The sequence below is a fragment of the Aspergillus ibericus genome (assembly GCF_003184845.1).
Source record: "Aspergillus ibericus CBS 121593 unplaced genomic scaffold BO80scaffold_22, whole genome shotgun sequence".
Classification (NCBI taxonomy): domain Eukaryota; kingdom Fungi; phylum Ascomycota; class Eurotiomycetes; order Eurotiales; family Aspergillaceae; genus Aspergillus; species Aspergillus ibericus.
This window is the reverse complement of record NW_020292120.1, coordinates 316,018-341,202: the sequence shown is the minus strand read 5'-3', so window position 1 is coordinate 341,202 and position 25,185 is coordinate 316,018. Positions and strand designations below refer to the sequence as shown.

Here is a 25,185-nt window from a genome sequence, read left to right as displayed (position 1 = left end):
GGGATCAGTCCGACAGTTTGATGCGGACTTGACGGTTTAAAAAAGGGGGCCAGTCCGTGGGTTGGAAATTCGTAAGTGGCTGCAGCGAAGTAAACAACGAACAGGGGGGGGGGGGAGATCAATCAATGGTGGGTTGCCGACCGCATCACCAGGATGCTTCAACGCAGCCAGGAAAGTCGTAGGGACGGGGAAAGGAAAGGAAAGGAGAGGCGAGGCCGGCTATCTAGTGAACGGAAGAGTCGAAGAAACAGAACAGGGGCCGGAGAGAGCGAGAGGCAGAGACGATGAGGGGGGAAGGAGAAGGAGAGCCAAAGTGGCCGACGATCAAAAAGATTCCCGCGCCGTGAAGTTCCCCGTGACCGCCCAAGCCCCGATTTCTCAGGCCCGCCGATCTCATTTCCTGTTCCCCTCCATCAACATCATCACCACCAAACCCCAAAACAACCGTCACAATGAGCTCCATCCGGCGCATGTCCCCGACGGACCTGCTGTCCCTCAATCTCACCAACCTGGACCCCTTGACCGAGAACTACGACCTGGGCTTCTACCTCAATTACCTCATGCGATGGCCGTCCCTCTTCAGCAGCGTTCAAGATCGCCAGGAGGGCATCGTGGGCTACAGTTAGTACCCCACCCACCATACCTTCTTCATATCGCCCCCAAAGCCTATATTCTAAACCTCCACCTACAGTCATGGGCAAGCTTGAAGAACAACCCGCCACGATGCGTCATTCCGAGCACTACACGCCGTGGCACGGTCACATCACCGTTTTAACCGTTGCGCCCGCATGGCGCCGCCTCGGCCACGCGAGTCGCCTCACCGAACGCCTAGAACAGGGCTCCGACATCAACGACGCCTGGTTTGTCGATCTATACGTACGAGCGGGGAATAAAGTAGCTGTGGGGATGTACAAGGGCATGGGGTGAGTTTTCTTTTTCCCTCTTCTCTTCCGCCTTTCTGCTCCCACTGGAGACAAAGGAAGAAACGAAAGCATCTAATCAAAAACAAATCATGCAGGTACTCCGTCTTCCGCCGAGTCGTGAATTACTATAGTGATGATCCCACGGGCTTTTCGGATTCGGGCGAGGATGCTTTCGATATGCGCAAGCCGTGCAGTCGCGATAAGAAATTACAGCATATTCGGGAGAATGGGGAGAATTTCTTGGTCGATCCGATTGATGTCTCCTGAGGACTTGTCGTGTGAATTGGTGAATGAACCTGCTGAGCGGAGAAACGGGTGCATATGGTCGGATGCGGGGGAGGGGCGGCGAGGGGGTGACGAAAGAGGAAAAGTGGATTGCGGTTGATTCTAGCATGCGGTGTTCGGGCGTTTTCTTACCTGGGTTGAGGCTCTGCTTGCGCTGGGTCTATGAGCATGGTATGCATGGAGACTGGAGATGTAAGCTCAAGCTTCAATTGAACTATGGGAACAAGGAGACTCAAAAAGGGCTTCTAGTCGCGCCCGTAATCACATTGGCTCGTATATACATTAAGCACTATGGTCTAGTCTAAATCTTGAATCTGATCTATAGGCCGTTGCCATGTCAAATAATCAAAGCTTTTGTTGTCCCAGAACACCGGTTTTCCATGATGCAAATGCAAGTTGTCGAATGAACATGCACCACCTTGGTGGTCGGTTCTGCTCGAGGCCTGTCAATCCTCGTGGCGTAAGAGTAGTAGTAGTAGAAGTCTCCAGTAACGTTGTCCTTCCACTACCCTCATGTGGTGTTTCATGCAGCTTAGAAGCGCTTTACACTCTTGCAATAAGTCTCATTCCGGAACGAGACAGTCTCAGGGCTGCAAAGATGGATGCGGATGAGATGAGACAGCAGGCCGTGAAGAGCTGCACGCCAAGGTAGCTCCCTGTGTCGGCCAGGATTGCGCCGCCAATGGGGGTCCCAATCAGCAGTCCCACTGAGGTGATCGCAAAGACCATGCCGAGACGCGTACCAAGGTCACGAATATCCTTGGTCAGAGTGACCATCACCACAGGTGGAAGTGAAACGAACCCCCCAGAGCAGAGACCATACAGCACAGACAGAACGATAACGCCTGGCGCGTTGTGAACCCCGATCCAAGCAAAGGCAAGAATGGCAGTAGCAGTAGCCGCAGGAGTGAGCACGTTCAGTGGCCCCGTGTGATCCGCGATGAAGTTAGGGCAGATACGCCCAATGGTGGACCCCGCGTTCAGCATCGACAGCAGGTAGAATCCCAGGGTGGAGCCGACAATACCGGTGTCAATGGCGTAGGATTGGATGTAAAAGAGGAAGTTGTAGAAGCCCAGGAAACCCAGGAACATCCCAATCGAGAACATCACAAAGTGTGGCTCCTTGAAGGCAGACAGCTGGAGTAGCTTGCGCTTTTCCGTCGGTTGAAATCGCATACGCATGATGCTGTAGGAGATGCAGCAGGTTCCAAAACACAGAAACCCGATTGCTCGAGTCGCCCAGGGGAAACCTACCCGCTGCTGTAGCTGGTCAAACATGATCGGATAGACTACACCTCCGATACTGCTCCCCGAGGCGGCGAGGCCGTTGGCCAGACCTCGCTTCTTCTTGAAATACTGGGGCAGGATGGCAACCGATGGGACGAAAAGGCATCCGGCAGCGAGGCCAATGCAGATGCCTTGGGCCAGGATCAACTGCCAGAACTTGGTAGAAAGGCTGACCATCATCAACGCGAAGGGAAGCACGATGGTCCCGAAGGTGAGCAGTTGGCGGAAGTAACCCGCATCGAAGAGAGGACCCGTGACCACCCCAAAGAGCATCAGTAAAAAGGCCTGAAGCGAGCCAATCCAGGCAATGGAGGAAGAAGACATGTGAGACAACAAGTTCTGTTCATAATATGTTTGATAAGCACCCCAGGTGTTGATGACACCCCTAGCCGTCATCATCCATCAGTCAAGGCCCTACAGAGTATGAGACAGGCCCTACGTACCATGAGTTGAAAAACAGGAAGAAAGAGCCTAGCACTTGGATCCATGACGAGAAGCCGGTATCGAAGGTCGGTTCTGGGGCTTTCTCCTCCAGCGGAGTAGCAAGTCCGTTGCCGTCATGGTTGTTTGCAGCGAGAGATCCCGCAACGGCCTTCTCTTCGACATCAGCATTGGTCCCCATTTCCACCCCGGTTATGAACGAGCAGACACACGGCCTTCTTGGAGTGGATAGCAGAGAAGGGATGGGCTGGAGGGCGAAACAGACAGCGATCCAGACAAACCCGTGGTACAGCACTCACAGAGACCTTGAGTCACCACGTAATAAAAATTCCCCGGATTTGAAACTTGAAGTTGAAGCAGGGGAAAGAGGCCCAACAAGGTGGAGGTTCAGCTCACTATATATTATTAATGACTCAGTAAAAAATCATTAAGGTGGCCCTCCTAAGCGCGGCTAAGAGTAAGCTTGAGAGCTAGAAAAGCAGAATCAACGGAGACCGAGTCAGGATCCACCTGGCGGTAGCCATTCATGTTGTCAGAACCCCTGGAAGTGGGAATCGAGACAGTCAAGTGAATCGTGGGAAGAAAGCCTACTGGGCACGCCACGAGTGGGTTCCGGGTACAGTGATGGAGTCGCTTGCCGAGGGGACGGAGCCTGGAGGACCTCTTCCCCAGGAACATGACCCGATGTGTTGTCGAGGGTCACAGAACTGAGAATACGAGCATGAAGAGCAGCATGACTGCCTCTGGTGCTTCACAAGTATGGTTATTGTGGATGGCCTCTGCATAAGCACGATTGGATGATGGCGCATGGCAGGCCTTAGCGTGTCTGGGGGTGTGGCAGCGTGCCGACTTATCCAGGCGGGGGCCGAAGTGCATATCACTTCTGTTAGCCGGGCTAGTTCCTGGTCCTTTGATTCAGACATGATGGACTGATGTGGTGCTGGTTCGTAGACTGTAACCGAACCACTCCGACATGACAAGTCAAGGATCACCTCGAGCGACCCAATGTCACTGCCAAACCAGCATGTGTACCTAATGAGTGAGCAAGTGTGCATCGACTATGGACTGATCAACCAGAAATACTAGCGACGAGAGCGACGAGAAAGACGATACTACGGAGTAGTTACCAAGTTGGATTACTCACAATGTGGGATCCAACTTGCCCGGAGCGAAGGCCGAGCGTCGGGCCTGGAACCCGAGATGGGGTACTTGCCGATGAAGATCGGCTAGGTTGGTAAGCAGGAAATCCTGCCTGATACCGCCTGCGACAGTGCGATGAATGATGTTGATGCAGCTGACCGACTCGACCGAGGCGAGAGATTAAGGACGACTTTCATGGAATGGAACATAGAATGACTCCATGACTGAGTGACCTCTCAATATTGGGCCGGCAGCGGCAGCCAATCACGCCGGGTGATCTTGCATTAGCCCATTTCGTGCATACGCGAGACAATTCACGTTGTTCCATTATTTCTCCTCGGTTGTTTCAACTTTGAAGCGAGAGGCGGTCAGAAAATTGCCTACCAAGCCCGAATGGCAAGCGTTCAGTTTGCATTTCATTTGAGGCATCTGTGTCGGCTCAGGCCAGGATAGACTGCCTACTCTCCACAACGAGCTACGAAATTGACCGGACATGCCGGACTATAGGAGACCTCAGGTTGCCTCCCATCCGACAAACAGCAGTTGTCCAAGCAGTATGTCGTTCCTCAAAATAGACGAGGCCGATATGACGTGGCCCATGACAGACAGCTGCAATGCATGGATCTGGAATGCGGGAACGACATAGCAAAGTATTTTCCTGACTGCCGCCATACTCGCATCTACAAAGCAGCCAGCTTTCGTGCGTCCACACCTGATAAGGACGCTTATCCCTTGAATCGCACCTTCACGACGGACACCCAGTGATATGTTTGCGCTGCTCCAAGAGGACGTTTCGCTACAACCTGATAGATCTAGGGTCGAAAAGGGAACCTCGGATACTCCAAACGAAAGCATGCCAACATCAAACTTTTCTTTCATTTTACTGATATAGACTGCAATGCGTTATTCTTTTGAGTTTTCTTGGCTTCCCAGTGACCCAGAGGCTGCCTAGGCCGTTGCGGCCCGCTACCCTACTCCCATAACTCCAAACGCTATGCTGCCCAGGGAGAAAGATCTTAGACGAAAGACATACACAATAAAGAAACAAAAAGCCATTGGTGAATATACAGCCACCCATACCATCCCCGCGTCTAGAGCAGTTCTTCGCAGGTCCAGTCCTCGTACCTGTACGTAGTGATTAGATCCGGTATGTCAAATACCCAAGCCCACGTGGAGGTCCGCTTACCATCCGTCGGGAAGATATCTCCGCACAATGAGGGGAATCTTCTTCTGGTTCAACTCCTTAATGGCAATCTGCAAGGGATCCGTCTCGCCCTCAAGGTCGACAAGCACCGGGGCGTTCATACTGGGACCATGGTCAGTATCCGACTGCGTTTCTCCCCCACTGCCCGATATTTATATCAAATTCTGAGACGAACCTGATCTGCAGAGCGCGAGTACCCAGAACACGCGCGCGCTCGTACTTGGTCATGTATGGGGTTGTCGTGCGCTGGTCGTTCGGCACCTTCTTCTCCCGCGCCTGTTCCATGACCTTGCCCGCATACCCCGCATTCGGATCGCCTGAAACGACAACGCGGTCTCCATTGACAGCAGGCGCATATGAGCTTTCACCGTATTCATCGGCACCGCCTTCCGCGACGTCGACATCCTCGGGGTTTATGAAGTCTTCGGGCTCGTTGTCATCGTACTCCTGCTCCGGCTCGTAGTCGTAACTGTAAGACAGGCCAGGTCAGAATCTCAGGACCTTCTTCCAGCAAGATGATAGCTATCGACAGACAACACGGGGACGCGGCATTCATCTGCGCAAGCTCTCATGGGGCACCGGTCTCTTACTTTTCCTCAGCATCGTGATCCCCGTAGTCAGACATCGTGGCGGTCTAAGTGAATTGGATTGAAACAAAGCACGTGAAGAAGGACGCAAGCGAAGGCAATGGCAGCACCGCGACCGGGCCAGTTGGGGACGAGACGACAAACGTTGCGACGGGCTTTTCTCCTCGTGAAGAAATCGAGGTCGCGACTTCCAGAAGGCGGAAAAAGTTCCTGTCCCTCGTCCGGCGCTAGTCCCCTTTAGGAATAATGCTCACCGCCTGGGCAAAATTTCCAGGCCTTCGCTGGCCAGCCAACTTTTTTGCTCGCACCTTCGATCTCTTTTCCTGTTGAATGCTCGTTAACCTTGGGCTTTGATGGTCGGGAGGCTTACAGAGCTATGGCTCAGAAGCGAAAATTCTCGGGGGATCTGCCCAACCCCAAGAGAGTGCAAAATCGGACAGCGCTGGACGATGCCGGTAAGAGAACATGCCTAGCTAGAATCCGAGTCTAGATTCGCTCGGGTGCTAATCGTCTTCTCTATACTTCAGACCCCATCTACGAAGAAAAACACTCGGACGCCGAATATGACTTTTCGGACCACTCCAGTGTCGCTAGCGACAGTCTCAACGAGACACCAGCGACTCCCATGTCGACGATTTCCGCTCGATATCCATCGGAGCTGAAAACTCACCGCTGCCCGTTTGACGGTTGCTCTAAGGCATTCAACCGTCCAGCGCGACTTCAGGAGCATCTGCGCTCACATAATAATGAGAGACTCTTCCAATGCACACACGATGATTGCGATAAGACCTTTCTCCGGGCATCGCACTTGAACCACCACATCAAAAGCGCCCATACCGGGGTCAGGGACTATATATGCGATCGCCCAGGATGTGGAAAGAGCTTTGTGACTGGCTCCCGACTTCGTCGACACATAGCTGCTCATGATGGGAGGGACAAGTACCGCTGCACAGAGTTTCCACCCTGTGATGAGACCTTCCGGAAACACTCAACGCTTCAAAAACACATCATGAGTGTGCATCTGAAGCAGAAGCCCTTTCCTTGTCCGCACGTTGACCCAACCACCGGTCAGAAATGCCCCATGGCATTTGACAGCGCAGGCCACCTCCGAGCCCATGAAAGCCGAGTCCATGCCGAGAAGCGATTCACCTGCGCCGAGTGCGCCCAGCAGGCTGAGCATACCGATCCATCATCCGAACCCCCTGCTATTACAATAACATTCCCGACCTACGCCCTCCTCCAAGCCCACATTCGAACTGTCCACCCACCACAATGTCCCAACTGTGATATGACTTGTTCCACGGCCCGAGAGCTCCGCCGTCATCTGGAAGTTAGCCACGGCAACGTCAGCCTGGAAGAACGGAAAGTTTTCCCCTGCACTGTCCCGGGCTGCGATAGCAGCTTCACCAAAAAGGGCAACCTGACTGTGCACATCCGCACCGTTCACCAAGGTGAAAAGCGTTTCATCTGCGGTGAGACCGATCTCTCCACGTCCAAACGGGTCATCGGTTGGACAGGCGCCGACGGCTGCGGAAAACGTTACGGCAGTAAACTCGCCCTGGAAGAGCATATTCGAACCGCGCATCTCGGCTTCCAGAATGCCAAAGCCGAGCGTCGACAGCGTCTGGGACTGAGCAAGACACCGAGTCACCAAGCCGGTCCTTCTGCGCTGGCCGCCCTCACGGGCGAGGGTTACGCCGAAGAAACCGGTCGGCAAATTGCGTGCTTTATCGAAGGCTGTCCACATCGGTTCCACCGTAACTACGATCTGTGGGTACACATGGGCAGTAAGCACGGGTGCACCGAGGACGAGATCCGCGATATGTTCATGCAGCGGGCGCTATTGGCGGACGACAATGAGCCCGTTACCGGAGATATCTTCGGTATCTATGGACTCGAGTTTGACAACGACGACTCCGCCTCGTACGAGCCGTATATCCTAAGCGACATGGATGCGGAGTCCAAACCCGGCCTATACACTATAGACGACTCCTCGAATCACCCGGGCGAATTTCCCAGCAGCTATGCTGATGTCATGATGCAAGATGTCGACGATTCCAAGATACCCAGTGCTGATGATTTGGCGATGATTGATCCTTTGTTGGCGTATAATATGGCGGATGCATAAACTTGGACTACGTTGGACTTGTTTATTCCCATCTACCTACCCATCTACCTACCTACCTACCTACCTACACCTTTCCGGGCTTTTATAACGTATTCACGAACCGACTCAGAACACGAAATAATGAATGATCTCTATTTCTTGTCTTTCTTGGCTTCCATCCGTACATCCTATCCCCTCTGTGTTCGCTTTTCGTCCTTCTAGTCTCAAAGGACCCTCTAGCTAGGTGACTTTAGATAATGAGAAATGTCCCATGTCGCTCAATCTCGTATACCGTAACAACCAGCCAGCAAGCCAGCCACCGACCCACCAACCGAATGACCCGTAGAGCACATACATATGTATACATGCAGATGATGTACAATAGTCCTATGTCCATGCATACAACATCTTGTATACCGAGAGTGATAGTGAGAGTGATAGCGAGTGGTGGTCCGTTCATATACACCTTGACCCAGCAAGGAGAAAGAAAATGAAAAGAAAAGAGAATGAGAATGAATCAAACAGCAAGAGTGAAAACACCTAGTAACACAGCACAACACACTGTCAACGACATCATCAGCATGCTCGCTCGCTCACTCACTGGATCAACCCTTTTCCATTTCAGCAGTGAGGTTGCCATGACGATATCGCTAAGCAGAGAAAAAAAGGGCCCTAGATAGATATAATAGTCAGCTTACATTGTGTTCACGTATACAGATCGGTACTGTGAACGCGCATGAAAGGGGAAAAACGTCAACAAACAAACCTTGGGCACAATGTGTACATAAAGAGACTTTTCTTTCTTTTCTGTTAAGCTAATACATAAAGTGGAAAAGAGGGGAGAGGTTGAAGTTATGTGGGTATGTGTGCTCCGGAATCCTAGATTGCTTTATTTCAACAACGATGTCAAGCTCACGGGTTACCCAGTGGCCTGTCTCGCCTACTGTCCCCTTGGTGGCCAGCATTTAGGGGATGGTTGGGCAATGACATGCGAAAGGGTGGTGAGTGTCAAAATGTCGAAAAGGAAGAATCCTGGATGTGGTTCCGTTTTCTGAGAGACCTGAAAAAGATTCTGTACCATCTGGGGAATTCTGACTCTTAAGAAGTTTGGTTCAAGATCGCCAATCGTGTACCTGGTTTCTTAGTTCATGTAGGTTGTGTTCCTTGTAGTATTTTCACCTGTGTTTTGTGGGAGTTGAGATTTGGTGTTTGCTGTTCGACGACGGCGCTCATGAAACATACTGTTGAGATCGACAGAATACTGCATTCAACGGCGAGAGAAACACAGTCTGAGTCTGCTGGATAGATCCTAGAGCTGCAACATGCGCGCTCACCAATTGAGGACGGAGACATATTCGTTCTGCTCAAGAAGGTCGGGCTGCGTGTTCTGAGGACGAGGGGCCGGCTTACGTTGAGCCGCAGATGAAGAGGGTGCCTTCGGAGGAAGCTGTCGAGGAATGTTAGCTGTGGGTTATGATGTGATACCTAATGAAAGCGCAACTTACCGGATCCTTCTGGGGCCAAACATCAGTGAAGGTCTCTTCGACAACGCAAGCTTGCTCGATCATCTGCGCCTTCTTGCGGAACGAGCGTCGAGGAGGAGCCGTAGCCAGCTTGAAATCCTTGGTCGTGTTCATGTCGAACAGAGACAGGTTCTTTGCTAGGTCCTTCGCCAAATCCTTATCCGATCTCCACACGTCTTCGAAGTAATCATCATTCGACTTTGCCTCGGACTTATTCTTGTAAGGGATGGGTGTTGGCGGCGCAGACTTGATCCCTCCAATAGACACCCTGGTCTGGGTCAAATGTCGCAAGAATCGGACGTACGTCTCATTAGCCTTTTTGGAGGGCATATGGGTAGTAAACAGCCTGGCGACGTCACAAAAGAGATGTACGGCTGGTAGACCCCTTGCCAAGCCGAGCCAAAGAGCAGTCTTGAGTAGCAGATCAAAGACGCCATTTTTATTGATCTTGAAAGACCATTCAGTAAGATCGCCCACCCTGGCTTTCTCAGCAGACAGAGGTGGTGGTGTTAGCCCTCTTGGGGGGAGCCAGCCCCATGCACGTGCTTTGTCTGGCTTGTGCTTGCAAGTGTATGCCTTGTATGCGTGGAAAAACGAGGTGAGAACAATAGCAGAATCCATGTAGCCATCCCAGGAAAGCGAAGCCTTGCATGCGTCAATTCGAAGTTGCTTGATGCTTAGCAGGGCAGTGCGTTCCATCGACACGGGGAGAGGGTTGTAGATCTTCCCTGTGCCTTATTAGACCAATAAGAATTTACAGGATCTGGCCTCACCTGTCACTCACTGTCTTCAGTGTCCGACCTCATCGCAGCCATGACATCGTTCTTGAACAACTCAATCACTCTGATGGACGCTTCAAGTTGCTGGCGAGCTTTGGTAGGACTCGCACGTCGAGAGTTGAGCCAAAAGACAGGTTTGTCCGTCTCCTTACGCAGATACGCCAATAGCTTTCTCAAAATCTCGATCTCGGCCCCAAAGTATGTCTCGTCAGTGATATTAGTCTCGCCCCGTTCGGTGATCTTATTGAGAATTTGTGGGTAACGATTCAGGAGCCATGTCTCGAGTTTGACCTGGGTAGCATGCATATTGGCATCGCTCTCATATAACATGCTCAGAAGATGCTCGTAGGAACCGGGGAAGACATCTTGAAGAACTTTGGGGAGCGAGTAAGCTATCTCGTCAGCGAAGATTCCGGGATCAAAGCCTCTGGTAAACTCTATCATCAGTTGATCGAGCCTCTCGTTCTCAGCTTCGATGATCTCCTCGGCTTTCTCTTCGGCCATTGCGCAGGTATCAGTAGGCTCATCTAGTATGATGTCAATCGGTCCGGCAGCATTCTTCAGAACGGGCGTACGAGCCGCAGAATAGGAGCGAGATATGTTCATGGCGGCAAGTCCGATTAATGCATACCGATCCTAGACATTGCTTCCGAATTCCTTTGATTAGTTGTGACAAGAAAGTAAAGGAAGCGGGAGAATAAAACAGGTCAATGTACAGAAAGACTTTCAAACGTCGTCGGAGAACTTTCCGATAACCTGAATCGGAAGACCAGAATGTTTCAAGAGAGGTACACGCACCCTGGTGTGCTTGGAGGGTAGAGAAATGATGAAAAGGATCTAAGGTCCTCACAGAAGAAGAGGAGAAAAGCCAAAGTGGGGTGTGGATTAGAAAAAAGAGGGGGGGAGAGCAAGTGTGATATGAAGAGGAGCAAAGGCAAGGATGAGTTGGGACCGTGAATGAGCAACAGGACCAGTGAATATCAGATGTTTGCATTGACAGCAGTGGTTGGCTCAGGCCGCACATCGCTTGGTCTCAACAGCATCTTCAACCGAAATCATTGCAGTCAAACCCCCATGGCCCAGTTAATATCAGCTTCAAATGACCAGGAACCGAATGGTGTTATATTCATAAGATGCCATGAATGACCTCGAACACTCGAAGGGCTGAACTCAGCTTCGGGTGTACCACGGAAGGACTATTCGTGGAGAGAATGAAGGTAAGATATCAACATAGGAGCGGCCATACACTGCGAGGGAAATATAACCAAAGATGGGGTCGAAGCGAGACTGGCAGATCTCCACAAACGCGATCGTCCAGGTCGCTCCATGAGTTTGTGGCTTACTATCAAGACTTACGATCTCAGTGTGTCGAGGAGCTTTCATATCCGTTGAGAACCCCTGTTTAGTGTGTCGACCAGTGGAATACAGCAAGGAAGCCTGTGCGAACAAACACAGACATGAATAGCAACTTTACAGGGAAAGATTAGGCATCTATCAAAATGCATGCCGAGTATCATGGTAGCAATCGAGGTTGCGAGGCCATGTCCAAGGCTCAGCATCCGATCTCTAACGTGATAAGATCTCAAATAACGAATGCTTTCGAGACCGGATTCAAGGCTGTGGAGTCATATCGACGAGTCATCGGGAAGAAAGCACGATGGGTAACCAATGCCGGATACGACGAATCGTTGAGATGGTATCCAGGCTAGACAATCCAGATGCTTCATTTCTGGTATTTGCACCCAGCGAAAGGTGCCATATACAGCCTGAATTTCGGTGGATTGTAATGAGGTTTGGTGAAACTCACTCCTAGCCATACTTCAAGTGTCATGGCCTTGGGAATGTGGAGGTGCATGTGCCTGGACATGTCATGTCGCCAGGCCTTTCTTACGTTGTCGCAGGTCAGAAGACCTTTTGTTGACCCACGCGAGCTCGGAAGGCACCTGACAGCCGACAGAGATGGTCTTGACAGGCACGGAGATGGAGATGCCATTGCGATATATGATCAAGGCTCGGGGTCACGGCAGTCACGCCGCTCGAGAAGACCCTGCAGGATATCTGCAACAAGACAATCCCTTCATCGTGGGGCCGGCATTTTGCCATGCATCTGGTCCCATCTAGGTCTTTGCTTGAGGGGCATAGCTCTCCTTGTACTTAAACTAGGTTATCTAACAAGGACCCTGTACGGATACAATAACTAAATATGATACACACTGACTAAAGACAATCCTATCATGGTCTGGTTTTACTCCGTTGTTCTCAAACCAAAACTCAATTGCAGCAGACTTCAGGAAGTTTGCCAGAGCCGGTGGAGACAGGGAAAATCTCCATCAGATATGAAACGCGACAAGACTCCAAGTGGCGGAGGATCGCTTCAGAGTTGAGGATCTTCAGTCTGCCACCCCGTCCACTAAATCTTGGCAAGTCAGCATAAGGCATGGCAAGGAAATTCGCGTAGGCCCCAGCGACCAGAATTGCATCATGACAGAAGCAGGGCTGATCTGGTCATCGTGTCCCAATGATATGCCAGGGGAACAAAGATCAACTGACTGAAATCTGCAAGCGCGGAGACAAAGGAAGAAAACTGGATTGATCTGCATGAATAATGGAGAACATGCGCAGTACATCGTACGTGGTCAGAGAAGCTTCCGCGATGGATCCTAACTGCTGAGGTCACACTGCCGAGATTAACTCCCATTCAGCAATGATCGCTGCTAGGAGTTTGCGCGTCAAGCCCGCGATCTTTGGGGAGCTCCGCAGGCTTAGTAAACTAAGGGGGGAATACCCTGACTGGTGGGTCATGGACTGCGGACTGCACTACGTACGTGCTTCCAGAGATGGACATGATTTGGTCACTTGCGCTGCTGACCAGTCACAGCCTTTAGTAGGGTCACTGGCCTGGAGGACAGGATGCTGGATGATAAAGAGCGTATTATAAACGGGGCAAATACCCAGTATTAACAGCCTGGTTAAGGTTACATAACCTGCAGCAGCATGAATAAAGTTGATGCCCTCTGTCCAACCCCGTTCCAAAGGAGAATACCACAGCCACCTTGGGCTGGGCTGGAATTCCATGATAGCCTCTCTCTTCCAGTTCCATTATGTCCACAGCAACCGGACATTCCTGTGATTCCGGCATTTAAGACGCAGAACGGGTCCTTGTCATACTTAGACCAGCGTGCTAACCCCAGTCGCTTATAATTTTAGATTCGGAACTAAACGGTTTTACTTCTTAGGGCCTAACCTTAGCAGGGGTAGGTGCTTTAAGGACTATTCCTGTTTGATCGCTCTGCGTTGATTGTGACCGGAAATCCATCAAAATCCATCCGGGGAGATTTTGTTCCTACAGCATGGGGCCTGTGTGTGACCACAATAGTACGGTTATTTATAGTGAAAGTATATCTGGTAAATGGAGAACAGAATTGGTAGTGAAGCTTCCCGCCAAGATCATCTGATGTCGTGTGGCACTGCGGGCCTGTGGCAGTGCGTCCCGGGCCATACCCATAGTATTCATTGCCTTACATTCCTCCTACTATTACACAAGGGACACGACGCAGATTACTCCGGTAAGGACGGTAAGGCAAATCAATACAACCAGACAACAGCCCGAGAACTCCTCCGCACTGCACCGTCTTGGCCGGTCAAAGTTCATCTGGCTGCTAAGGAAGGGACCAATGGGTAGATCCCGGGGCTGATTAGGCTGCACTTGGCGTCTACGTTGGCTCCGTCTTCTCCTCACCTCGTGGGCGAGAAACACCGGTTTACGAGCAGCGGAGAGGACAAAGAACGAGACGTGGAATTGGCCAGTAACTACTGCGTAGTGGCAGTTGGGTTAAGACATGCAGGACTGCGGTTTCTATATTTGGGTGGAGGGAGCGATTCAACCATCAGATTGGTCTCTCTTTTATTCACGGAATAAGCTGATTGGAGGCGGTGCAAAGGTCGGATACGCGGGGGTTGGAAAGTCTCGAAACCCACCAGGCCACCCATGGGTAAGATGGCTGACCGAGAATAAATACTGATATGGGTGTCCCTTATTATTGTTTTTTGTTTTTCTTTTCCTTCTCTTTTGGTCGCTGCTGTCCCTAGCGACCCATTCCTGTCAGCGAGGGAGGCTATCGAACAAGACTAGCTGAAGAGATCCCGGCAGGCAACAAACAAAGTCCCGGGTACTGTCCCCGTAGATAGCTGGGCTGCAGTCTCTGATCCCATGCCGATCTGCCTGGAATGAGGAGGTGCCTGAAGCGATCAAATCGGGGTCGAGCACTAGGGGCAGGGAATCGGAGGTCAAGAAGGGCAACAAAAGAAAAGCGAGACTGGCCCGTCCGTCTGGGACCACCTGAAGTAAGTACATTAGTTTAGTCGATTGTAGCCACATGCGATGACGCCAGCCGCCAGGCAGACAACCCGGCCAGAACCACTTTGCGGTACCGTAACCTCCACCACCCGGTATTAACCTGAGGTCATTTTTAGGGCCTCTCCTCTACTTCTTTTCGTATAGGTGGCTCCTTATCATCTCCATTCAACGGCATCACCCACTCTGTCGGGACTCTGTTCACAACTATCTCCTGAGGGGCAGCATCGACCAGCTGCTGCTAGACAGGACGAAGAGGCAATCGGACCACCAAGCGGGATCCGCTCCCCGTTACTTTGGTCTCAAAAGAGAAACAACAAGCCGACAGTACTATAAGTCCGGTAACACTTGTTACACTTTCTCCCCTTCAGACCCACGCCCTGGCTGGCTAAGTTGATCTCCTTCAACGCTCGCCGTCTTGTGCTTCCGTTCACTACCCTCTACGCCTCTTCGTCTTCCGTCCAGCTTTGCCTTTTCTCGCCTCACTCGTTCGACCATAGTATATTTCCCTTCCTCTCCCCTTCTCTCGCTTTCCGACCCTTGCCCTCCCGCCTCCTCCGCCGAAGCAACTGAGACATCAAGTGGTCTAGTCAGGCGCTTGCAAGCTGACTTTGCGCCATCATCCGCCATCTTGGCGGTCGTTCCAGCGCCGCCGCGTTCTTATTTGCCCTTCCGCTCCTTTCGTTCTTTCGGGCGCCTCAAAGTTCCCACCGGATACTTCATGGAATCAAACTTCCATATCTAGTCTTGGCGGGTCTTGACACTTTATTGTCGCTATCTCCCTGCAAAGGAGCTGGGCTCGATACACTTCCTTTTTCACCTATTTTCCTCGTCTCTCGTTCGTTTTCTTGATTTACTGCATAGCAACACTATCTGGCTTTATCTTCTGCGCAGTTGTGTGACCCGCATACTATATCCAGTTAGCTGAAAGCCGGTCTTCAGTTTGATTGTCTGGGCCACGACGGACTTTGGCCATCATGGGTCGTTCGCGAGGTAAGTTGTTAGCACCTGGCTTGGTACTTCCCCCAGAACATTCGAACAATCATGGTTGACGTCTATTGCGCTCGTGCGCTACAGTACTTTCTCTGATGTCGGTGTTCGGGGGCTCGTCCCGCAAAGACAACCTCGGACAGCATCATCGGACATCGTCGGCCTCCCTCACACTGAACAATCCTCCGAAAAGATTAGATACACCTTCTTCGGACACCCCTTCGCCTCTCGATGCTTCGCCGATAAGTGGGACTCCAAACACCGAACGACGAGTCCTATCGCGGCCTGAGTCGGCATTGTTTTCTCACACTCCTCCGTTGCTGGAGCTTTCGCAGGATACACTTCCAGAGCTTCAGCCAATCTTCGGATATCTAAACACCCATGCCAATAAGTTATACCACGAGGGGTACTTCCTAAAATTGAATGATTTGGACATCCGTGGGTACCTCAAGGGTCAGGCACTGCTGGAATTTGTACTAATGATTGAATGTCGCAGATGGCCGGCCCTGTTCTGATCGACAGTGGGTTGAATGCTATGCGCAACTTGTCGGCACTGCTCTTTCTCTATGGGATGCCACAGCGCTGGACGCCGCAGAAGAAGGGGAAGATGTCAACCCTACTTTCATTAACCTGGCAGACGCTTCAATAAAGATGGTGAGATATCGCAACTATAGCCTTTGCAATTGTTGGCTGACTGTCTTTGATCTAGCTTGAAACACTGCCTACAAGAAACCAAGAGACCCAGGCCCTGAAGAACATATTAAGTATATGTTCCGCGGGCCAAAATCGGTATCTTTTGCATTTCAATTCCTTCCATTCTTTGACACAGTGGACGGCAGCTATACGTCTGGCTTTGTTCGAACACACGTCATTATACGAGGCGTATACGGGTTCGATCATCGCGGGGAAAGGCAAAGGTCTCAACAATATCCGGTCCATCTTGGAACGTCACCGTCACAAACACGAGGATTGGGCTCGTGTGCGATTTGGAGCAGGCACACCCTGGAGACGGTGCTGGTTTGTTATCACTCCACCCAATGAGAAAGAGTTCCAGAAGGCGCAAAAGTCAATCAAGAAGAAGTCGGCATATGATCGTGCGCCCAGACTGATTACGGGCGACATCAAGTTCTACGATACGAAGAAAACCAAGAAGGCGAGGCCTATTGCGACTATTACTGATGCATACGCTGCTTACGCTATTTACCCTCAGTCAAAAGCCTTGATTGATCAGTCGACCTTGGTCAAGATTGAAGGAAAGATTACGATTCATTCACAACCAGAGTCGACTACAGATGGGTTTGTGTTTGTCATGCCCGAAGTTCATCCTGCCATCACTGGGTTTGAGATGATGCTCCGATTCCTCGTACCTACGTTTGACACATTTAACCTGTACGGGCGACCGACCCGCCTCATTGCCGCTACCAACCACATTAAGAGCATTATGTTTGCCTTCCCAAATCAACGGCGCTATGGTTATCTTGATATCCTAGATATTGCTGGTCTGATGCAGACACCAGGCAGTCAGAATTGGAGTGAGGCAGAATGGCGAAAGCAGCTCAAGGAGGCAACGGCACGCCGTATGGCGGCTTCTGGAAGCAGAACCAGCAGCATCTCTGCGAGTAAGCCACGTTTCCGAGCCACTACAATTTCGAACGTGCAAGGCAATGGGCGCACCGGTCCACAACAGCGCAACTGCACATCCCCTGAAACCCGGCTGGATTTCAATCAGTCTAGTGACGCTGTTTTGCGTGAGGCCCCCAGTGATGTTTCCATCTCTCCAATCCATCATGCTCGGGGTTCTTCGGACACTACTGCATTTTTTTCCATCAGAAGACAGGCCCAAGATTCATCCGCCGACATTTCTCCACCGTCCTCTATTCATGAACTGGTACCGCATAATAGTGAACGTCCTGGCACTGGTGCGGTGGACACGGAAAGCGATGAAAAGCAGCAGGCAGACTCTGACGACGAGGTGCTTGGGCATCGCTTCCGCTCCCCATCTCCTCCCTCACCTGTAGTCCATCCTCCAGCCTTCACACATGGTCCAGGAGAGATGCCTGCCACTCGGCCCCAGCCCTCGCCGGACTTGAGAAAAGCCAACAATAGGATGTCTGATGCCACTCTTACACAGCTTCTCGCTGCCTCTGGGAGCATGAACCTGCTTGGCGCTTCTTTCCCCTCGGGTAGCCACGAAACGATCAGAGATTCTAACGAGCCCAGTCCCCTCACATCAAATACTGGCTCCGATCAACAGGGTGCCCCCTCGCTTTTATCGGATACGAGCGATAAGAGAGCTATCCTTCAGGAGCAAGGCCCACCGACACCTGAGGATCGTTCAAGCGATTTCGGCCCGCCGCTGACTATACCGAAGAGGCAAAGCCTTCGTTTAGATACCACAAAGGCCGTGAAGCGGAAGCCCGTGGCCGGGCAACAATTCGGAGAATCCGACGCTGCGAGTGTTGCAGGAGAGCCTAGTGACGAGGATCTGCGTCATACGGTAGACGAAGCGGTTCTGAATTGGGTCGGATCCCGCCAGTTTTCGTTCACCTCCCCCGATAAAGAGAGCCATCAAGATGAGGAGAGTGTCTATGATGACGCATCTGCAGCCTCTCCTGATTATGCCAGTACTCGAGGGTCCGTCTACAGCAAACGCTCTGTTAAGTCGATTCCTCGACCCAGGATGGGGGTCTTGAAGACCGTGGGATCGGGGCCCCCGAAGCAAGACCTGGTCATCGGCGATGCTCATTACACCGTTGACCAGGCGCAACTAGAGTTTAGTGCTGAAATTCCGAGCATCGACTTCGGACCGACCCTAACATATCTGCCTACTACTGGACGTCCGAATACCGGGGACACTCTCAAGAAATCGGCACATCAGAGAAGCGACTCGAATGCAACAGAAAGACAAGATTCACACGAGGCAGAACGTCGGCACTCTAGGTCTCCAAGTAACAATATGATGTGGCAGCCGGGTATGGCTGCCCCGCGTCCGTCCACTCCAGGCAGGCTCACAGCGGAGCAGTTCGTGCAACAACGGTCAGCCCCCAGCCCCCCGAACCACGCCCACCACCGAACGCTCTCTTCAACATCACCCCCTCCTCGGCCTATCTCTGGCGACTGGGCGAACAATTCTCGGCCGCAGTCACACTTGTCTGGCAGTCGCGATGCGCCGCTTCGCCCTCACTCCCGTGGTGCCAGCAGCGTCTTGAACTACAATGAACTTTCATCGCATCTTTCTGCCCGTGAGCAGGAACATGTATCTCGGATGACTGGTGCACCTCTTCTCGATATCTCTGGGCTTCACAAGACCCAGGCGTCGCCGGTAAACCCCATGGGTCTGGTTGGAGCGATTGATGCTCGTGAGCGCGAGAAAAAGAGTATCCGAGAAGGAGTGTCCAACCAAATGGTGCAGCATGCAATTGCACAACGTCAGCAACATTTTCAGCAGCAGCAAGGTGCTCCAAACAACTCAACACCGGCATACAGCCAGGGCAACCATTACAGTGTCTATAACATTCCCACCGCGAGCCGCACCTGGGATGCTCTTAATCAGGCTTACCAGCCAGAGGAGCCCCGGCGCCAGTCTTGGTACGGGCAGTTCGCGTCGCAGCAGGCGCAAACGCCCCCAGCTTACCAGCAAAGCCAGCCTTTGGGCCAGCATCCTGGCTATGTCAGTAATGCGAACACCATGCATTACTGAGTATGTTCCCGCCCCTCTTTTTTAACCCATCTCCTTGTCTCCTATATCCGATCAACTTGCTTTTCTTTGCGTGATTCTCATGATCTAGTCCCTTCTTTGCTCTATCTCTTGCATTAGCCCGTGAGCTTGTCTTCCATCTTAGAGGTAGACTTCTAATGCCTAGAAAGTCACTTGCTATGTTTCTTGGACGTTAGGGGTTGCAGCGATCATTTCTCTAGGTCCACGGAGTATATTTGGAAACGTTCTTTATCTTTCAAGCATGGCATGGGTATCTGTTTCTTTTCAGGGTGCCATCACACAGCCGACATTGGTAGCTATACCACTTAGCAGTATTTCTTCTCCCAAAACAGATTCTTCCAATTAATACCCACCGAATCAGATTAGCAGTATGGACCCATTGGCTTGGCTAATGAACGAAAACCCAAGTCCATTATTTCCGTGGCGAAGAGTCTGAAGCACGTCTCACAGTCCAGATACCGTAGGACTAGCTCTTGAATCTCCTCCTTCCCAGCCCTTGCTCTACTAGAAAATGCTACGAGATCTTAGGATACGGTACTAAAGACTCGACCATGACGACGTAGATAGTACCTAGATAGTTGGGAGTTTCCAAGAAAGAGACCGCAAGTCCCAATGACATAGATCTGAGTACTGTTGTATACCTACCGACCCATCTCACCTATGATCAAAACAAAACAATACCAAATATAAAAGGTGTATCAATGAGTCACTCAGTTCCCAAAAAATAGATAGATAGATAAAACGCCTGAACTACCGGAGTTCCTTCTTTCGTCCCCTGTACTCCATACGACGCTCGCTCTTCGATGGCACTTGTTGCATGTTTCACTTTGTTTTCTCCCTTTCTTGGGGTTCTTTTTGGGATTTATGGGGGTTTATTGTTTTGTTCTCTGGTTTGAATTGGTGGTGGTGGTCTTAGTTCGAGTGGAGTTTCTTGATTCTGCTGACGCCTTCGTAGAGACCACGGTCTACGGCTGCGGCAACGGTAAGGGTACCTCCGATGATGGCGCACACTCCGGTCAAGAAGCCGGTGAAGGTCTTGGGACGGGCCTCCCGGTTGATGACCTTCATGGGGGAGATGTCGTAGTTGAAGAACACGCCTGGAATGCCGTTGGCGGCGTGCAGACGCTCCTTGTGGCCCTCGTCAGAGGCGTCTCCGCCCATCAGGGAGCGCTTGTGCGAGGTTACGGAGTACTGGTGCGTCTCGATGCTGCCCTCTGCTCCGTAGGCGATGCCGTGGGAACCAAGAGGGGCCTGGTCGTAGGCAGAGTGGATGGAAGAAGAGAACAGAGGATCCCAGCCCAAGGGGAGGTACGAGGTCGACACCACCTTGACGAAGTACATGAAGTTGTAGCCGGGCTCGTTGGTCTCCTGCTTGGTGTTGTCCAGAGGGTTGGTGTGGTGGTGATCCGTCCACTGCCAGCGATCGGACAGCTCGTCCGGAAGCTGAGGTCCAAATCGCAGCTGGTGGATTTCGTGAGTCATGGTGTGCTTCTCGGAGTCTGCCAGGTCGGTTTCAAAGAAGGTTGCGAGGTCGTGTACATGCATGTTTCCGCTGGTGAAACTACGGCCGGGTGCGATGTGGAAGTTACCGACCACCTTGTTCACGCGGAGGACACCCTCCAGACGACAACCCTCGCGGCGCTGGGCGTCAATGCGCTGCGCATAGCCCTCACGGTCGCACTGCTCAACGTTTTCGCCTCTGCCAAATGCCCACTGCTGCTGTGCGTAGGCCTCCCGGACTTCGTCGCAAGTGTTGCAGCAACCTGGTTTGCTGGCACCGGAGGGAGCAGGCGCACCGTAACACTCACCGCAATATTCAGGGTCGAGGTGTTTGGCGCTCTCCTCCTTGGAGTGACTGAATGCAATTCATTGTCAGCGACGGAGCTGGCAAAAGTGAATCGAAAGGGCCACTTACAGCTCCAGGGCCTTGACGTCGATAACCTTGCCCCCTTCTGCGGCAGAAGTAAGGCGAACCTTGTTGATACCGTGGACAACACCGGTCTGCTGCTCGCCAGAGACATCCATCACGTCCAGGGTCAGGAGCTCGCAGGGAAGCCGGGGAAAGGTCATGTTCAGGTGGATCTCCATCTTCTCGCCTGTATGAAGGACCATCAGCCATCGCTCCTCGTTTTGTGACTATCCGGCAATCGGCATTCAATCGTACCTCTCGACTTATCGACCACCAGCTCTGGCAGAACCACCACACGCCTGTAGTCCAGCCATTCTCCCCACACAAGCCAAAAGATGACCAGCAACGAGGCTATGGTGATGATACCACCGGATGTGGTACGGACGCGCGCATCCTCGACCGTTTTAGCGAAGGCATCTAGCCTTGTGAATCGCGATTTCGCCGGCATTGTTCTAATTTAATTGATCGACATGAATCCGGGGAAGCGGTTGAGTATATTCGAGGGTGATCGTTGGACCGACTAAAGACCAGCTAGTGCCCGCGGGAATGAATGAATGAAGCCTGTTGGCGAGAACTTGAATGTAAGCGTAATTGAATCGAGCAAGGAGGGGACAAAGACGAGGCGACCTACGCGAGCGAAGTCGGAAGATAGAGTGAGCGACTGAGAGCCGCGAATTGCGCACGTTGTGTGGCGATCAACTCCTTGAGAGAGGCAGTGGAATCGATAACTAACAAGCTGTCCTGTTGATGAAGCGGAGAAACAAACGGTATTGTAGCAATATTTCCTGTTCGGGATTAGCCTCGTAATCTGCCCGCCCGGCTTGCCTGCATCGGTATCGCGTATTACCGCCTGTGCCAAAGGACAGACTACAGCCTCTGATTGGCCCACTTCCCGTGCCTGGTGCTGACGTATCACGTGGGGCGTCTGCGCCTGGCCGCCCACGTGACACCCAGCGTCGCGGAAATGCTTTTGGTGGTTCACGTCACTTTTTCTGCACTGACTCAAGAATCTCCTGTGTTCATCCTTTGAGCTGCAGAACGAGGTTGGCGGTTACTTCACTGGGATCGTCTACGACCTCTCGACTATCTCCCCAATATCAAATCTTATTCTCATTCCACTACTACTCCTCCTACGATTTCTTCCGCATCTATCGGTGTATGCCGATTGAGTCGATCTCCAACCACTAAGGCGCGCAGCGCTCTTCGGGCCTGCGTAACACTTAAAACTCGACCACGACCCTCCTCCCGTCACCACCTACGACCCCTCCTCTACGACAACACACCCCTCCTCTGTCAAGATGAAGAACGGGAAAGGTTCTCGCGGCCGCTCGGGTGCTTCAGATCGCGGGGGCATCCGCAAGCGGGGTGCTACTGCTCGGGTCGATCGGGAAGGTGATCTGATGATGGACGCAGGCTCGACGCGGAACCGCGGGAAGAAGGCTCGTGGCGATTCTGGTCGTTCGAGCGGGGCAGGGCGGACGCAGGCAGCGAACAAAGCCATGGATGCGATCCAGAAGGCCATCTCCAGCAACACAGACTCGCAAGCGAACATCCGACAGGGAGGACGAGGCAGTGGTCTGGAACAGGTTATCGTCCGTGGCTGGAAGCAAAGCAAGGCCGCTTCTAACCGCGATGGTGGTCTCGAATCTCTCATCGCATTTCTCGAAAAGAAACTTAGCTCACCCGACTCGAAAGCTGGCACACGCGCAAGGATAACAAAGGTATGTGCAACACTAGACTTGGCGGTCATCGACATGAATCATCAGCATCTTCCTCTCCGATGTGCTCTCGTTTCGGGGATGGTACCTTCAGAACGACGATCGGCGCTTGCTTAGGCTCTTCTGGCGTTTGTTCCTTTGGATGGCTGCGGGTTCAAGGTATCTTACGCCTTACTAACGTTCACTAGTCGCGGGTCGAAGGCGACGCGCTTATCGTCTCTATCCGACCGGAGTTGTTGGATAGGATGCTTCAGATCAATGGGTTTAGCTTTGCAGGTGCCCCTCTGACGACGGAAAAGTATGACCGGTCTATGAGTGGCATGTTGGATCAGCCTATGCTGTCCGGCGTGGCGCAGAATGGCAGCTCGTCCTCGGCCGCCGAGACCAAGGCTAAAATGACGACGATTCTGGGCAGACGTTATACCCAACAGACGAAACTACTCGACCTCTCAAAGTTGGGAACTGATCCGGATCTATTATCTATGGGAATCTTTGGCAGCACCTCCACCGAGTCGAAGTTCTTCCCGGCGCTCATGAAGGTCTGGGAGTTAAACTTCGACAATGCCACGGCGCGCCGAGAGGCAGTGGAAAGTGTCAGCCTTGCACACAATCAACTGGCCAACATTACGGCCGTGACGACATTAGCGCAGACGATCCCGGATTTGAAGAATCTCGACCTTTCGAATAACGATTTCAAAGATGCCCAGTCGTTGATTGGATGGCGTTGGAAGTTCCGGAACCTCGAATTTCTCGACCTATCAAACACTCCGTTCAGCGCCGATCCCACATTCAAGGATACAATGTTGAAGTGGTATCCCAAGCTCCGGTTTTTGAATAATGTCGAAGTTCGAACCGCCGAGGAACTGGCGGCGCAGAAGAAGACGCCGATTCCTGTTCAGGCGCCGTACTTCCAGGACGAGGGTCAAATTGCAGAGAACTTCGTCCGGGCTTTCTTTGCGGGCTATGACAACGACCGCAGCGACTTGCTCAGTGGCGTCTACGACAATCATTCCACGTTCACGCTCAATGTGAACACATCGGCTCCCAGGGCCCAACAAACAGAGCCTGCGCCCTGGGATCCGTATATCAAGAAGAGTAGGAACCTGCTCAAGATTAGCCATCTCCCTGCACGGATGTCACGCACATACACCGGTGTGGAGAAAATCCGCGATTTGTGGACCAGCCTTCCTGCCACAAGGCATCCCGACATCGCCGCGCACCCCGAGGAGTGGCTTATTGAATGCTACCCAATCCCGGGGCTTCCTGATGCCTCCGGACAAAGCACCACAGGTGTTGGTGGGCTTCTCATCATGGTGCATGGGAAGTTTGACGAAATCAATGGAACCAAGGTTGAAACCCGGAGTTTCGACCGAACCTTCATTCTCGGACCCGGTGGTGGTATGGGCGGGATCAGGGTCATCAGTGATATCCTCTGCCTGCGGGCCTATGGTGGACATGAAGCATGGGCCCCGGAGGGCCTGCCAGCTGTACCTCAAGCAGCTCCTCCTGTTGCACCTCAGGCAGCGCCTCAAACAGTGGCAGTGCCAGGCGCTCCCGAAGGCTACGGCATGCCGGCGCCTGGAAAAGCGGACACGCAAGTACAACAAGAACAGCTGGTGCTCCAGATGAGCTCCACCACTCGGATGACACTCCAATACTCCGAGATGGCCTTGTCTGGAAATGGCTGGAACATGGAGGCTGCCTTGAAGAACTTTGGGGAACTTAAGGTAAGACTTGACTCAATCCTTCCGATAGGCCTTCGCTAATTGTATCTTACAGGCACAGGGAACGCTGCCTCCGGAAGCTTTCCTACCTGCAGTTTAGTCGGACAAGGGAGGACAAGGACGGACAAGGGGGAGACAAAGGAGATAGATTAATGGACCAAACGGGAACATTCGTGAACGACTCGCTTCGTGTCGACCCGATTTGGTCTTCGCATACTCGGATTTCGTGCCGGGGGGGGGTATCTGGTGGTGTTTGATTGGAGTACTTTTCTATTGTTGTGTTGTTTGCTATGCATGGCTTGGGCGAATTGCTTTAGGGCTTGCGACTTTTTCAGAACCTCTCTTTGATGTACAATAAAAGACCGCGACGACTTTGATGTCCATATAGATGCGAGACTTGCGCTGTACAGGGACCACCTCAAGATAACAAACAAAAAGTGGGGCGGACGCCCCAGGATTGCTGCCTGATGATTTCATCTGCACCATATTTAGTAGT

At 52.1% G+C, this 25,185-nt stretch overlaps 9 protein-coding genes across 9 annotated transcripts; 4 read left to right on the top strand and 5 right to left on the bottom strand.

Annotated features, from left to right (window-relative positions):
* The first annotated feature begins 413 nt into the window (after nt 1-413).
* Nucleotides 414-1,471, top strand: BO80DRAFT_100618 (peptide alpha-N-acetyltransferase complex B subunit NAT3). Its single transcript, XM_025713326.1, has 3 exons — nt 414-621; nt 692-923; nt 1,019-1,471. The coding sequence occupies exons 1-3, from the start codon at nt 453-455 to the stop codon at nt 1,188-1,190; spliced, it is 573 nt and encodes a 190-aa protein (XP_025574832.1). The 5' UTR covers nt 414-452; the 3' UTR covers nt 1,191-1,471.
* A 63-nt stretch (nt 1,472-1,534) lies between these two features.
* Nucleotides 1,535-3,233, bottom strand: BO80DRAFT_100976 (MCT family MFS transporter). The gene is made up of 2 exons (XM_025713329.1): nt 2,939-3,233; nt 1,535-2,880 (listed from the first exon to the last, which is right to left on the bottom strand). Exons 1-2 carry the CDS (start codon nt 3,115-3,117, stop codon nt 1,752-1,754), a joined length of 1,308 nt encoding a protein of 435 aa, XP_025574831.1. The 5' UTR covers nt 3,118-3,233; the 3' UTR covers nt 1,535-1,751.
* A 1,695-nt stretch (nt 3,234-4,928) lies between these two features.
* Nucleotides 4,929-6,047, bottom strand: BO80DRAFT_425667 (DNA-directed RNA polymerase core subunit RPO26). The gene is made up of 4 exons (XM_025719573.1): nt 5,871-6,047; nt 5,456-5,749; nt 5,263-5,382; nt 4,929-5,201 (listed from the first exon to the last, which is right to left on the bottom strand). Exons 1-4 carry the CDS (start codon nt 5,903-5,905, stop codon nt 5,168-5,170), a joined length of 483 nt encoding a protein of 160 aa, XP_025574830.1. The 5' UTR covers nt 5,906-6,047; the 3' UTR covers nt 4,929-5,167.
* Nucleotides 6,048-6,182: 135 nt separating this feature from the next.
* Nucleotides 6,183-8,245, top strand: BO80DRAFT_383223 (C2H2-type zinc finger protein). The gene is made up of 2 exons (XM_025716917.1): nt 6,183-6,322; nt 6,395-8,245. The coding sequence occupies exons 1-2, from the start codon at nt 6,244-6,246 to the stop codon at nt 7,993-7,995; spliced, it is 1,680 nt and encodes a 559-aa protein (XP_025574829.1). The 5' UTR covers nt 6,183-6,243; the 3' UTR covers nt 7,996-8,245.
* Nucleotides 8,246-9,110: 865 nt separating this feature from the next.
* BO80DRAFT_100581 (uncharacterized protein) lies at nt 9,111-11,150 on the bottom strand. The gene is made up of 3 exons (XM_025713324.1): nt 10,282-11,150; nt 9,480-10,225; nt 9,111-9,421 (listed from the first exon to the last, which is right to left on the bottom strand). Exons 1-3 carry the CDS (start codon nt 10,880-10,882, stop codon nt 9,305-9,307), a joined length of 1,464 nt encoding a protein of 487 aa, XP_025574828.1. The 5' UTR covers nt 10,883-11,150; the 3' UTR covers nt 9,111-9,304.
* Nucleotides 11,151-14,338: 3,188 nt separating this feature from the next.
* Nucleotides 14,339-14,817, bottom strand: BO80DRAFT_100455 (uncharacterized protein). Its single transcript, XM_025713323.1, has one exon. The coding sequence runs from the start codon at nt 14,652-14,654 to the stop codon at nt 14,379-14,381; it is 276 nt and encodes a 91-aa protein (XP_025574827.1). The 5' UTR covers nt 14,655-14,817; the 3' UTR covers nt 14,339-14,378.
* A 790-nt stretch (nt 14,818-15,607) lies between these two features.
* On the top strand, nt 15,608-19,510 carry BO80DRAFT_476012 (PH domain protein; the record flags this gene model as incomplete). The annotated part of the gene is made up of 4 exons (XM_025723222.1): nt 15,608-15,623; nt 15,708-16,058; nt 16,117-16,274; nt 16,330-19,510. The coding sequence occupies 4 exons, from the start codon at nt 15,608-15,610 to the stop codon at nt 19,318-19,320; spliced, it is 3,516 nt and encodes a 1,171-aa protein (XP_025574826.1). The 3' UTR covers nt 19,321-19,510.
* Nucleotides 19,511-19,890: 380 nt separating this feature from the next.
* Nucleotides 19,891-21,971, bottom strand: BO80DRAFT_425661 (retrograde cargo receptor ERV46). Its single transcript, XM_025719572.1, has 4 exons — nt 21,875-21,971; nt 21,503-21,808; nt 21,254-21,434; nt 19,891-21,193 (listed from the first exon to the last, which is right to left on the bottom strand). Exons 2-4 carry the CDS (start codon nt 21,693-21,695, stop codon nt 20,251-20,253), a joined length of 1,317 nt encoding a protein of 438 aa, XP_025574825.1. The 5' UTR covers nt 21,696-21,808; nt 21,875-21,971; the 3' UTR covers nt 19,891-20,250.
* A 281-nt stretch (nt 21,972-22,252) lies between these two features.
* Nucleotides 22,253-25,156, top strand: BO80DRAFT_425660 (mRNA export factor mexA). The gene is made up of 3 exons (XM_025719571.1): nt 22,253-22,968; nt 23,154-24,692; nt 24,745-25,156. Exons 1-3 carry the CDS (start codon nt 22,546-22,548, stop codon nt 24,787-24,789), a joined length of 2,007 nt encoding a protein of 668 aa, XP_025574824.1. The 5' UTR covers nt 22,253-22,545; the 3' UTR covers nt 24,790-25,156.
* The last annotated feature ends 29 nt before the right edge of the window (nt 25,157-25,185 follow it).

Excerpts from the sequence above, each read along its gene's own strand:
- BO80DRAFT_100618 (XM_025713326.1), top strand. The coding sequence starts at position 453 with ATGAGCTCCATCCGGCGCATGTCCCCGACGGACCTGCTGTCCCTCAAT. Across the intron at positions 622-691 it reads GGAGGGCATCGTGGGCTACA|TCATGGGCAAGCTTGAAGAA; the intron begins GTTAGTACCCCA and ends CTCCACCTACAG. Across the intron at positions 924-1,018 it reads GGGATGTACAAGGGCATGGG|GTACTCCGTCTTCCGCCGAG; the intron begins GTGAGTTTTCTT and ends CAAATCATGCAG.
- BO80DRAFT_100976 (XM_025713329.1), bottom strand. The coding sequence starts at position 3,117 with ATGGGGACCAATGCTGATGTCGAAGAGAAGGCCGTTGCGGGATCTCTC. Across the intron at positions 2,881-2,938 it reads TTCCTGTTTTTCAACTCATG|GGGTGTCATCAACACCTGGG; the intron begins GTACGTAGGGCC and ends GATGACGGCTAG.
- BO80DRAFT_425667 (XM_025719573.1), bottom strand. The coding sequence starts at position 5,905 with ATGTCTGACTACGGGGATCACGATGCTGAGGAAAA. Across the intron at positions 5,383-5,455 it reads ACTCGCGCTCTGCAGATCAG|TATGAACGCCCCGGTGCTTG; the intron begins GTTCGTCTCAGA and ends CCATGGTCCCAG. Across the intron at positions 5,202-5,262 it reads AGATATCTTCCCGACGGATG|GTACGAGGACTGGACCTGCG; the intron begins GTAAGCGGACCT and ends CACTACGTACAG.
- BO80DRAFT_383223 (XM_025716917.1), top strand. The coding sequence starts at position 6,244 with ATGGCTCAGAAGCGAAAATTCTCGGGGGATCTGCCCAACCCCAAGAGA. Across the intron at positions 6,323-6,394 it reads GACAGCGCTGGACGATGCCG|ACCCCATCTACGAAGAAAAA; the intron begins GTAAGAGAACAT and ends TCTATACTTCAG.
- BO80DRAFT_100581 (XM_025713324.1), bottom strand. The coding sequence starts at position 10,882 with ATGAACATATCTCGCTCCTATTCTGCGGCTCGTACGCCCGTTCTGAAG. Across the intron at positions 10,226-10,281 it reads GAGGTCGGACACTGAAGACA|GGAAGATCTACAACCCTCTC; the intron begins GTGAGTGACAGG and ends AATAAGGCACAG. Across the intron at positions 9,422-9,479 it reads TTTGGCCCCAGAAGGATCCG|CTTCCTCCGAAGGCACCCTC; the intron begins GTAAGTTGCGCT and ends ATTCCTCGACAG.
- BO80DRAFT_100455 (XM_025713323.1), bottom strand. The coding sequence starts at position 14,654 with ATGTGGCTACAATCGACTAAACTAATGTACTTACTTCAGGTGGTCCCA.
- BO80DRAFT_425661 (XM_025719572.1), bottom strand. The coding sequence starts at position 21,695 with ATGCCGGCGAAATCGCGATTCACAAGGCTAGATGCCTTCGCTAAAACG. Across the intron at positions 21,435-21,502 it reads GGTGGTCGATAAGTCGAGAG|GCGAGAAGATGGAGATCCAC; the intron begins GTACGATTGAAT and ends TCCTTCATACAG. Across the intron at positions 21,194-21,253 it reads GACGTCAAGGCCCTGGAGCT|TCACTCCAAGGAGGAGAGCG; the intron begins GTAAGTGGCCCT and ends AATTGCATTCAG.
- BO80DRAFT_425660 (XM_025719571.1), top strand. The coding sequence starts at position 22,546 with ATGAAGAACGGGAAAGGTTCTCGCGGCCGCTCGGGTGCTTCAGATCGC. Across the intron at positions 22,969-23,153 it reads CACGCGCAAGGATAACAAAG|TCGCGGGTCGAAGGCGACGC; the intron begins GTATGTGCAACA and ends AACGTTCACTAG. Across the intron at positions 24,693-24,744 it reads AGAACTTTGGGGAACTTAAG|GCACAGGGAACGCTGCCTCC; the intron begins GTAAGACTTGAC and ends TGTATCTTACAG.